General features: G+C 39.1%; 1 protein-coding gene across 1 annotated transcript in view; it reads left to right on the plus strand.

Annotated features, from left to right (window-relative positions):
• The first annotated feature begins 6,447 nt into the window (after positions 1–6,447).
• Positions 6,448–12,998, plus strand: part of MRPL11 (mitochondrial ribosomal protein L11) — a 712,335-nt gene continuing 705,784 nt past the window's right edge. Inside the window, exons 1-2 of the mRNA XM_086939516.1 lie at positions 6,448–6,558; positions 9,231–9,390. Coding sequence (XP_086795642.1) covers positions 6,448–6,558; positions 9,231–9,390 — 271 coding nt within the window. The remainder of the gene's footprint in view (positions 6,559–9,230; positions 9,391–12,998) is intronic.

Genomic DNA, 12,998 nt, shown 5'->3' on the forward strand with positions numbered 1-12,998 from the left:
CACGTTTTTCGCCGGTGGCAGGATATACAACCGGGCTCGATTTCTTTGTGAGGTGATCTCGGTCACATAACGTCGCCGCCATCTTGTAATGTGCAATATTCCCCTTATCATATCTCTTATTCCCTATGCTTTGAAGGAAAAAGTTGTTCTGGGTATTTTTATTTTAGTCTTTTTGTTGGCTTACTATTATCCCAGCTTCTCATTGTTTAACCCTTGCGTAGCCATGTACTTTTGGCATTTATTTGAAGCTAATTTGGTTGGTGTGTTTTGCGTAGGGTTTATTTCTGAGCCCTGTGTCTACGAAATTTTCACGATATTGTTTGGCGGTTGCATCTATTTTTGCTCGCCCTTTTAGAATTGGGGCGCTTTATCGCTGTGTTAAACTCTTCCATATTCGATGCATTAAATATAGTTATTTAGACTGTTGTTTATATGGGTGCCATTTTGGATAGGGGAGAAGCTGCCTTTCACACTGAGTCGTGTGGAGGTAAAGCCTGCTTGTTTATAATGTCACTTTTCATTACTGCCCATTCACAAGTCTATACTTAAGTCCATATGAAATTTAACAATTCATCAATGTTGGCTAGAGTCATGACGTTATTTCCTCAATATTAGTTTGTTATTTGGAGCTATTTACAAATTATATAGCTATTTTTCAGTATTTTTCAAAATATTATCCATAGGGATGTGTTTGTCTTACCTTGTGGTGTGCATTAGGTGCAGCCAGGAGTTATTATTGGCTATTTCTTCCTTCCTGTCTCGTTGTCTGAATCATCTGCACGTTTATCCTACACTTTTTACTCCTGCAGATCTTTTACAAAATTCTCTCCCATTCTTCTCTATTGTTTAATCCCGTTTTGTAACTGTTGAATTTGGACATGAAAAACTGTTCCCTTAATTTTCGTTTCCTGGTCATGTCTCCCCCTCTTCTGTTTGTGGTTATTGCTTCTAGAACACACCACCTAAGGTCCTCCACTTTGTGGTTCTGTTCTAACCAGTGTGTCACTAGAGGGGCGGCCGTTTTCTTTGTACGAATTGCTGATCTGTGTTCATTGATCCTTGATCTAATTTCACGCTGTGTCTCGCCAATGTATATTTTGGCACAAGGACATTTGATCAGATATACAACGTTTTGCGTTTTGCAGTTGAATAAAGATCTATAAGTATGGGTTGTTTTACCACATTTGATGTTTGTTCCTGGTATTATTAGGGTGCAGTTTGTGCAGTTTCCGCAGGCTACATTACCAGTAGGTTTCGAGCCGTCTATGGTTCTAATCATATTTCTCTTGTTTCTGTTGGGGTATGTATGTACAAGGCAGTTTCTTACTGTCCTGTTTCTCCTGAAAGCAAATATTGGTTTTGGCATCGGTACTTCTCCTGCCTCATTAAGTAATTTCCAATTACTGTTAATACAATTTTTTATCTTGTTGGATATACAGGAGAAATTGGATACAAAGACAATGGGTTTGGTTGTTTCATCTTGGTTTACTTTCTGTTCGAAAAGACTCTCCCGATTATAATATTTTGCCCGCTTGTAGGCCTTTTTTACCATTGATTTAGGGTATCCTCTCTCTAAAAATGTGTTGATCATGTTGCCTGCGTGTTTATCATATTCATTTTTAGTGGTGCAATTTCGTCTTATTCTTAAAAATTGCCCAAAGGGTATGTTGTTCTTTTGGGTCGCAGGGTGGTAGCTATTAAAATGGAGCATAGTGTTGCGGTCAGATGGTTTAGTGTATAACTCCACTGCAAGGGTGCCTTCCACATTTTTTATCGTTATATCGAGAAAATTGCACATCTCATTACTGTATGTGGAGGTGAACCTTAAGTTCTCGTCCCCTAAATTAAGCCAAGTGATGAACTCAGTTAAATATTCTTCACTGCCTTCCCAGATGAAAAATATGTCGTCTATAAACCTAGACCATTGAGATATATTTTCGTAGAAGGGTGCTGATGTATTAAAGATGTGTTTTTGCTCAAAGTCTGCAACGTATAGGCATGCCAGGCTGGGGGCACAAGTAGCCCCCATGCTGGTGCCCTTCGTTTGTTTATACATCGTTTCTTTGCATAAAAAAATATTATTTTTCAGGATCAGTTCTAAGCAATCTATTATAAATATAGAGTGTTCTGATAGATCTTCCCCATCTTGAACTAACATTTTTTTAATTACCTTAATTGTATCGTCTTGTGGAATGTTAGTATACAGTGCTTCTATGTCAAGCGTAACTAACCATTGTGTACCTGAGTTAAATTCAATGCCCTCCACTTTCTTTATCATCTCGGTGGTATCTTTTATGTATGCTGGTTGTTCAGTGACCATTGGTTGGATGAACTTATCCACATACTTGCTAAGGGGCTCTGTTAGTGAATTCAGGTTCGAGACTATTGGCCGCATAGGGGGGTCATTGATGTCTTTATGGACTTTTGGTAGTCCATATATTGCTGGAATTGTGGGTGTCTCGTTGTGGAGGAAATTAAATTCCTCCTGGTTGATGATCCCGTCTTCCTTTGCTAACAGAAGTAAATTTTTAATTCGTTTTCCTAAATCTTGCCATTCTAGTGTATTAGATTTGACATAATGTTTTGGGTTGTCAAGAAGAAGATTCATTCTTCTATCGTAATCTGATGTTTCCAGTACCACTATACTCCCACCTTTATCTCCTGGCTTGATAGTGATTGTGCTGTCGTCTTCCAGATTTTTGAGGGCTTCTTTTTCTTTTACTGAGATATTATGTTGGGTCCAAATTTTTTGTTCAAATATCTCCTCTATATTTCTGCTAATAACTTTTTCAAATGTTTCCACATTTTTATTAACCATAGAGCTGGACGGCGTCCACACGGACTTGGGGCGTAGACCAGATTTATTCTCCGATGGTATTCTGTCCTTACCTTCAAAGTATTTATTAAGTCTAATTTTACGGACAAAATTCTGCACGTCCCTCTCAAGTGTAAATTTATCTGGTGGTCCTGCTATCGCAAAACCCAATCCCTTTTCTAAAATCTTTGTTTCTTCCCTATTTAGGTTTCTCTTGGATAGGTTAATAATTGGTGCTCTGGTGTTTTTATTTAGTCCCAGGTTTTCTGACTCCTGGTCTTCATATATGGACGTTGTTGGCCCTGGTTCATCTGGTGGTATCCTCTCCCTCTCCCCCGTCCCCGGGGGTTCGGGTTTGGATTTTGACTGCGGTTTCCCTTTCGTCTGTCTAAAAAATCTAGACTCTCTCTATTCTGTTTTTGTTGACCTTCTTTGTTTTGTTCTGTATGGTCTGCCGATGTGAGTTCATTCTCTGATTCGCTGCTGGTATATGACGTGTCAGAGAATGTTACTCCTTTTCTAAAATTTTGGCGTTTGTTAGTCTGCCAATTGTTCTTACTGGGCCAGTCTTCTCTTGGTCTTTCAAAATAATCTTTCTGTAGATAGGGGTACACTAATTCAGGTTTGTATTGGTTGAGGTCTTTCCTAAACTTATTGCTTTTCTTATTAATTAGGTAATCTTTATAACTATCCAGGTCTTTTTGGATTTCCTCTAGTTTTAATTTTGCGTCTTCTACTGTGGTGTTATCTTTTAGTTTTCTCTCCATTTCGTCAAGCTCTACCTTTTGTATAATTAGCGTAGCTTGTGCTGTCTCTATAATCAATAAGAGCCAGTCCCTACTGCATCTGTTAGCTATGAATGTCCAGGTTTCTACGAACTTTTCATTTTTTACAAATAGGCTGGGCTCATTTCTCACCTGTAAACCTTTAGGTATCATTCCTTTCTTACAGTATTGAATGAGGAAATCCGAATGTAATTCGGTCCTAATTGTCTTTTTCTTGAGATTCCAGAGTTCTTTCCATTGCTCTGTATCGGAGTTGGTTGTTGATATTGTGTTGGTATTTTTATCAGAGCTATTTACTAACTTATTAAATTGGTCTTCAGAGAAACTAAAGACTTTGAAAGTGTCCATTATTAATTTAGGAACACCTGCGTGTCTTAATCACGCCTCCCACTCAGGGGAACGAGAGAACAAAACTCCCCAGTTCAAGAACTGTGCATATAAACAAAATAGGTTATCTGGGAGCTACCCTTTCTATCAGGAAAAGGATTGGGTCACCAATAGCAAAAATTCAGAGTTCCTTCTCCTGGATTCACTATTTATCAAATCTTTAATTAGTCATGGGGTCTTCCCTAGAGAAGCAAGGGGGTTTGTAGTGTTACAGTAGTTACCAAATTTACACTTCAATCAAAATGGTGCCCACAGGTATCAGAAAAAACATGAAACAATAGTGTTTGTTGGATAAAAATATTGATCAATTATTTATTTAAAAAACATAATGCAAACAGTTTATAATAAGTCACAGCATGTACAAAATTACAAATTTATTCTAGGTTTTTACATACGCAAAAAACATTCATCATTTTAAAAAACATTATTACTAAAACATCATACTGTCAATTATACAATGGGTTTTGTTAAAAATTACTGGGACATAGGAACGAAAAAGTGTCGACGCGGCGTTTCGGTGCCTCTTTATTTTGCACCTTCTTCAAGGACTCGTTCACGATTCAGTTATTCTACTCTGAAAACATACAGTGATACATAATGTTAGGACCATATTTTCGTACATTTGCACATAGATATTTATTAACATTTCTAAACTTGGCTAGTATTTGGTAACTATGAACATCAATACAAGTGCCCTGCGGTTTCTTAGCATTCATTTTGTTAACAGAATGCCAGGGATGGAAACCATCCCTTGTGTTGTGGGGGGTCTACTTGTTGTTATTTAGACACCTAGTGTTCTACTCCTTACAGGTTATCATTTTCAGGGTAGATATATCGCCTTGGTGGGTTCTTTGATTTTTTAATTTCAAACTCCACCCTTTAACTTACCCAGGTGCGAACATCCTGGTGATCTTTCAGATTGAACACGTTTCTTCTTGTGCTCACTGTCTTTCCTTATCACTTATTTCTAAGGAAAATTGTATCATAAGTCATGATCGGTAACTGTGCTAGTTTTTTACTTTAACTGTTGTTTTTGCACTACAATGAACTTATTCCAAAGTTTTTTACCTTGTGCAAGTGTCTTTAGTTGAGCGTCACTTGTTTCGGAAAAGATTGGGGACACGCTTCAGTCCTGTTAAGAGGATGTGTTCTAGTTATACCACTGGTTATCTAGTATATATGCTCCAACGTTCAACTTATTTTAGCAACTACAACAGCATGTTACTGGCTGTCTAGAGGCTCTACTTAGTCTAAATTTAACGTAACATTACTTACCGGTCCGCTTTATTCTTGGTTTTTTGAGAGTGATGCGGAAACTGCACAAACTGCACCCTAATAATACCAGGAACAAGCATCAAATGTGGTAAAACAACCCATACTTATAGATCTTTATTCAACTGCAAAACGCAAAACGTTGTATATCTGATCAAATGTCCTTGTGCCAAAATATACATTGGCGATGCACAGCGTGAAATTAGATCAAGGATCAATGAACACAGATCAGCAATTCGTACAAAGAAAACGGCCGCCCCTCTAGTGACACACTGGTTAGAACAGAACCACAAAGTGGAGGACCTTAGGTGGTGTGTTCTAGAAGCAATAACCACAAACAGAAGAGGGGGAGACATGACCAGGAAACGAAAATTAAGGGAACAGTTTTTCATGTCCAAATTCAACAGTTACAAAACGGGATTAAACAATAGAGAAGAATGGGAGAGAATTTTGTAAAAGATCTGCAGGAGTAAAAAGTGTAGGATAAACGTGCAGATGATTCAGACAACGAGACAGGAAGGAAGAAATAGCCAATAATAACTCCTGGCTGCACCTAATGCACACCACAAGGTAAGACAAACACATCCCTATGGATAATATTTTGAAAAATACTGAAAAATAGCTATATAATTTGTAAATAGCTCCAAATAACAAACTAATATTGAGGAAATAACGTCATGACTCTAGCCAACATTGATGAATTGTTAAATTTCATATGGACTTAAGTATAGACTTGTGAATGGGCAGTAATGAAAAGTGACATTATAAACAAGCAGGCTTTACCTCCACACGACTCAGTGTGAAAGGCAGCTTCTCCCCAATCCAAAATGGCACCCATATAAACAACAGTCTAAATAACTATATTTAATGCATCGAATATGGAAGAGTTTAACACAGCGATAAAGCGCCCCAATTCTAAAAGGGCGAGCAAAAATAGATGCAACCGCCAAACAATATCGTGAAAATTTCGTAGACACAGGGCTCAGAAATAAACCCTACGCAAAACACACCAACCAAATTAGCTTCAAATAAATGCCAAAAGTACATGGCTACGCAAGGGTTAAACAATGAGAAGCTGGGATAATAGTATGCCAACAAAAAGACTAAAATAAAAATACCCAGAACAACTTTTTCCTTCAAAGCATAGGGAATAAGAGATATGATAAGGGGAATATTGCACATTACAAGATGGCGGCGACGTTATGTGACCGAGATCACCTCACAAAGAAATCGAGCCCGGTTGTATATCCTGCCACCGGCGAAAAATGTGAGCGTATTAGAGGTGTTTTGAGTACAAAAGTGAGCACTGGTACAACAAAAAAACAAAAATACGCTGGTACTATAAAAAAGCGAGTATCATAAAAACTAACACCGAATATAGAGACAATTCAAAAAAGTCCGCAAGAACGCTCCGTTTCAAATGGTCCAATGCGGTAAATACACTGAATAGATATAAGACAAGAAGAAACCCACTCATAGATACTCAAAACGAGAGAGAGATCCACAATCACGAGGAACAGTAACAAGTATATTAATTAAAAAAGGCACTACAAGATGGCGACCGGTATGCCCAACCAAAAACATCCATCGAACGCAACATATGGAATAATGAACCACAGGTGCTAGTAATTACCCAATAAGATGTAGTATAAAAACAAGGGTTTAGAACAGCAATCATTCATTCCAAACGAGTCCAGGAAGGTGGAGGACGCCGTGCAGTTCAGCTATCCTTGAAAGGTGAGCAAGTGAGAAAGGACCCCTCTGACTACTAACAACATGGCTAAACTTAGGTACTCCCTAAGAGTTTAACCAAGCCAGATAATTTATAATAGTCAAAGTTAACTTAAGAGTAAAGTATAGCAAGGCAATGCTTGACTAAATATGAGTATTTTCTGATTCTCCCTGATAGAGTGGACCGCTAATGTGATAAAAAAGCCCCACAAAGAAGAAACCATAAGGAGAAAGAAATAAACTTAAGATGTACTCATTCTAACCATACAGGTAATAAATTTCCCCTGTTAAGTAGAATTGAGTGACAAAAGTTAGGGCAATAGAGTAATAAATATATAAAAAAATGTATTTCACAGAGTTAATGGTGGATGAAATTATCAGAAGGTAGCTCCCAGAGGCGTCCTCCATCACTCTCAAAAAACCAAGAATAAAGCGGACCGGTAAGAAATGTTACGTTAAATTTAGACTAAATAGAGCCTCTAGACAGCCAGTAACATGCTGTTGTAGTTGCTAAAATAAGTTGAACGTTGGAGCATATATACTAGATAACCAGTGGTATAACTAGAACACATCCTCTTAACAGGACTGAAGCGTGTCCCCAATCTTTTCCGAAACAAGTGACGCTCAACTAAAGACACTTGCACAAGGTAAAAACTTTGGAATAAGTTCATTATAGTGCAAAAACAACAGTTAAAGTAACAAACTAGCACAGTTACCGATCATGACTTATGATACAATTTTCCTTAGAAATAAGTGATAAGGAAAGACAGTGAGCACAAGAAGAAACGTGTTCAATCTGAAAGATCACCAGGATGTTCGCACCTGGGTAAGTTAAAGGGTGGAGTTTGAAATTAAAAAATCAAAGAACCCACCAAGGCGATATATCTACCCTGAAAATGATAACCTGTAAGGAGTAGAACACTAGGTGTCTAAATAACAACAAGTAGACCCCCCACAACACAAGGGATGGTTTCCATCCCTGGCATTCTGTTAACAAAATGAATGCTAAGAAACCGCAGGGCACTTGTATTGATGTTCATAGTTACCAAATACTAGCCAAGTTTAGAAATGTTAATAAATATCTATGTGCAAATGTACGAAAATATGGTCCTAACATTATGTATCACTGTATGTTTTCAGAGTAGAATAACTGAATCGTGAACGAGTCCTTGAAGAAGGTGCAAAATAAAGAGGCACCGAAACGCCGCGTCGACACTTTTTCGTTCCTATGTCCCAGTAATTTTTAACAAAACCCATTGTATAATTGACAGTATGATGTTTTAATAATAATGTTTTTTAAAATGATGAATGTTTTTTGCGTATGTAAAAACCTAGAATAAATTTGTAATTTTGTACATGCTGTGACTTATTATAAACTGTTTGCATTATGTTTTTTAAATAAATAATTGATCAATATTTTTATACAACAAACACTATTGTTTCATGTTTTTTCTGATACCTGTGGGCACCATTTTGATTGAAGTGTAAATTTGGTAACTACTGTAACACTACAAACCCCCTTGCTTCTCTAGGGAAGACCCCATGACTAATTAAAGATTTGATAAATAGTGAATCCAGGAGAAGGAACTCTGAATTTTTGCTATTAATTTCAATGACATACACTTACAGGTTTCATCAGCAGCACGGCATGAGGGAAGAGTAACCAAAATCACAGACTGTAGTATGTCACTCTCAGGGATAAACTCGGAACATACGTTGGATTTGGAATTACTTGCACTTCCAACGATACACTCGAAAGACAGGTTAGAGTAACTTGCACTCCCAAGGATAAATTTGGAACAAAGGTTGAAGTTACTTGCGCTCCCAAGGATAAACTTGGAACACAGGTTGAAGTTACTTTCACTCCCAAGGACAAACTTGGAACAACTATTGGAGTCACTTGCACTCCCAAGAATAAACTCGTAACACAGGGTGGGGTATAATTTTCCTGCATATATCAAAGACTCTGAAGTGCTTTCTCTTGGCACTACTATTCATCAGAGAAACACAGAGCTAAAGTCTTTAATCCTTGCACAGTCTCAGTTCTATAGCCAAGGTTGCAGGAAGGGTCCGGAGTATAAACACATAAGAAGCGGTGGAGTAAATCACAGAGAGGGCATGCAGGAAAAGTTTATAATCTTTGTAGATGCGGATACTATGTCCTGCTTACCACTGTAGGTGAATTAGTGTGCACCGACCTGGTATCAAGTACTTAATCTAGTTTTTCTGTTTGACTGAAGTTCGAAGATGATCTTGAGGCTTTCACTCAGGGAGTCCGGAGTGGCTTTAAGGGAGACAGAGAGGAAGAAGACGTCCAGGGAGCTAGGGCCACAAGAACCACTGGTTCACTTGGACTTGAAGGAGACTGGAGCCCTTCTCAGTTCTGGTTGGATTCTTCAGGTGACTGGGAAATGTGAAGCTTGTGCGTTAGTTCACTTGATTTGACCTTACAAAATGGGCATGTGCAACTTGATGATCAGAACTAAATAACGGGAAACAAATTATTGTTTTTGTTCGAACGTGCACAATGGAAAACAACACCAAGGCCCCTGTAACAGTGGGAGCAATGCTTGCCATTGGCTCATGGGATTCTGGGGGAAGCTTGCAGAGATGCAATGGAAATCCATACCAAGGCCCTAGTAAGATAATCTTTAGGTTCACAGGTTCTGGGGGACGCTTGCAGGGATTCAAGGGCAATTGAATTACGAGTCTTAGGGAACATCAGTCATGGTATCATCGCACCCCATATAGCACCAGAGGGTAAGGCATCATGACCCTGGACGCTAGACCACTACGCAGGGGACACTGGGAGGGGTTGTGACAGAGAGGGTGCAGGTGAGGGTTGTGACACTCTGTAAGAAATTCTTTCAGTTTTACAGCTTTGATTCCTTCAAGATGGTGTTCATGCCTGCCACATTTTGACATAAATTTAAAATGTAAGCACTCTAGTTGCTCATTAAAACTTAGTGGCAAAGCTGCAGTCGATCACTAGGGAGTTAGCTGACATGCTACTGCTACTGTTGAAAGTACATGTTTCTGTTTTCATGCCAGAATGTTGTACTGAAATGGATGAGGAAGATATCTGAGAACTTATTGACAATATGTCTTCGTTTATCTTTCTAGCGCATTAACCATCATTTGTATCACAAAAAGAAACTGTTCCATTTTGTTTATTTCTAAAGGAAATGATTTTAAGTTTTACTGCTTTGATTCCATCATGATGGCTTCAGACATGCCACACTTTTGTTATAAAAGCAGAATGTTAGACCTCCAGTTGTTCATCAGAACATTGTGGGAAATTGCAATTGATTACTAGGGAGGTAATTGACTAACTGCTGCTGGTGTTGGAATACATTTCACTCTACATATCAGAATGTTTTACTGAAATGGATGAGAAAGATATTTGCGAAAATGTGCCCTCATTTTAGCATTCCATGGCACTAACATAATTTCTATGACAAAATACATCCCTAATTTTGTTTAGGACTAAAGGAAATACTTTAGGCTTTGCAGCTTTGATTCCACCAAGATGGATTAAGGTCGGAATTACTTTTTTCATACATACAGAACGTTAGCGCTCTAGTTGCTCATCAGAAATCCATGGGAACCTGCAGTAGCACACTGGAGAGTGAAAAGGTTCCTGGCTATTGTGAAGGAAAGTTTGAATTCTATTTTAAGGACATGGAGGCAATGGTTATGCTGAGCTTTCTCTAATCAACCTCACAGCAGGGAGTAACAATAAAGACTACAATACTCAAAGGGCATTTGTGCACGAAATGAACTACAGAACAAATGACATTGAATGACCAATGACAATATGTCTAGTCCTATAAAGCGCAATTCTCACAGTCTTTCTTCTTTGTTCTTTGATGGAGAACGATCTTGCAGTATTGAATGTGACACCATCTAAGCCTCTTTACAGCGGATTCTCTCCCATAATAAATTAATGTTTCTAATACAAAGCTGCAAAATGGAGAAGCAAAGTTAAGAAACTCCCTTTGTTATGATTGTAGTAAAATCATCAATTTGTTATTGATCAAATTGTGTTGGTCACCAACACAATTTGATCAGCAAATACAATCCACATTTATAAATCAACCATTACTAATGGAAACACAAGGATATACTATAAAAATGATATCAAACACATAATAGTAAAGCATTACAATTACATTTGCCATGCTCAAGAAGGGAGGGCTGGACATGTCCATTTTTCGAGTGGGATAATCTTTGCCTTGATGTCCTTAATAGAATGGTAACTTTCTTTCACAATAGCTAATGAATTTCTCATTCTGTATCAGGACCAGTGGCTCTGATTATGCTTACTCAAAGATTACTAACCACTAAATTACAAATCAACAAAAAGAGAGGTAGGGAGAGTAGAGAACACTCTTAGTCCCCACTGTAACTGGAAAAACAACAAAAGAGTGTTCCTTGGTTTTTACATACAAAAGTAAGGGAGCACAAGAAACCAACAAAGCCCATTAGGTTTGTTAAGAAAGCCCTCACTCACCGACCTGGTCGGTGACATGCTTCATCATCGGGCCCCACTGGGTGTGACCGAATGTCACCCCAGTGTGCTACAACGCCAGATTTGCTGCGGAGCTGGTAATGTGAAGATGTGAGGGCTATGTGGTGAATTAAGTGAACAGAGTGAGTTAGTGAGTTAAAAATGCCTTGTATGTATCAAAAATTGATTTAATGTATGATCATCAAGGGCATGGTTAAAAATGTGTTGGTAAGCAAGGCCAACTAAATTGGATGGTCTGCTTCCAATAACATTAAGTGAAGAAGTGATTGGTCAACATGTTTCAGCCGATGTTGGTATAGTTAACCTGGCATTCGTCAGGACCTAGAGTGAGTAAACCCCGGCGGTATGGGCACGCTAAGGCCCACCCTACCTAAGGACTTGAAAGTGAAAAGGTGTCTGTGAAGTGCAACAAAAGGGGGGGGGGGGGGGGCTCACCGAACAAAAAAGCGGGACGCACACACCCTCTTAGTCTCTAAGTCAGAGACAAAAAATTGAGTGCACTTCAAAAGGGATGAACTTTCACCCCATAGACCGCGGGAGGGGGGCGACGGCGTATTTGGCACATCGCTCACGACGCCAGGCACCCGAATGTACACCTGGTCAGCCCTCAGAACCGGGTACCTCCAGATACCCACACCTCCGGAATGCCCGAGGGGGCACCGGTAGGATCCCACTATCGTTCATTATTAGCGGTAAGTCCCTACCACGTTTTACTTAATAGACCAAGTCAATTTCACATACAGATGGGATATTGATTGCCTATCCCATCCCTCACAGGCCCCATTGAAAACACCAGCCTCATAGGAAGTGAAGTTATATCAGCTGACCGCCAACAAGACACTAGATGAGTCCAGTCGCACGCAGATTCAGTAACCATCTGGAGTCAATTACCCTTGGGAGAGGGGTTCTGACCCAGCATTCTTTTTCTATCGAACAGGTGACCCACCCCCTAGAAGCGTGGACCGAGGTCCATACTAGAACAGCACAACTGGTAATGTACCCAATACCCACCATTAACTACACTCGTAAAATATGTTATATTAAGTCTCTAACACCTACCCCATTCTTGTACTACAGGTGTTATATCCAGTTTACTGTTGGATAACGGCCACAACTACCTTGCCCGCCCCCAGTCTACCACCCCAGTCCTGAAGAAGACCCGCAGCCGAGGTCCCCAATATCCCATGAGCACCAGGGTCGAAACGTCGACGCTTATCATTTAAATTGCCTGTACCCCTCCCAGTTTAATTGTTTTTCCCCCCCATTGACCGTTACAGGGGACAGGCTTATACGATAGTGGAGGCTATCCCGCTTTGTGTTGTGTAAATAGTATAGCAGTGTACCACTATTATTTCCTTCCTTCTAAATCACCTGAGCACCCTTTCCTTTCCTCACTGACTATATTCTTGATAGTCTTTTGCGCCGTTTAGACAACTGTTTTATCAAATTGTAAATAAATAAGTGATTTTTTGATATA

Source organism: Lissotriton vulgaris, chromosome 9, assembly GCF_964263255.1.
Source record: "Lissotriton vulgaris chromosome 9, aLisVul1.2, whole genome shotgun sequence".
Taxonomy (NCBI): Eukaryota; Metazoa; Chordata; class Amphibia; order Caudata; family Salamandridae; genus Lissotriton; species Lissotriton vulgaris.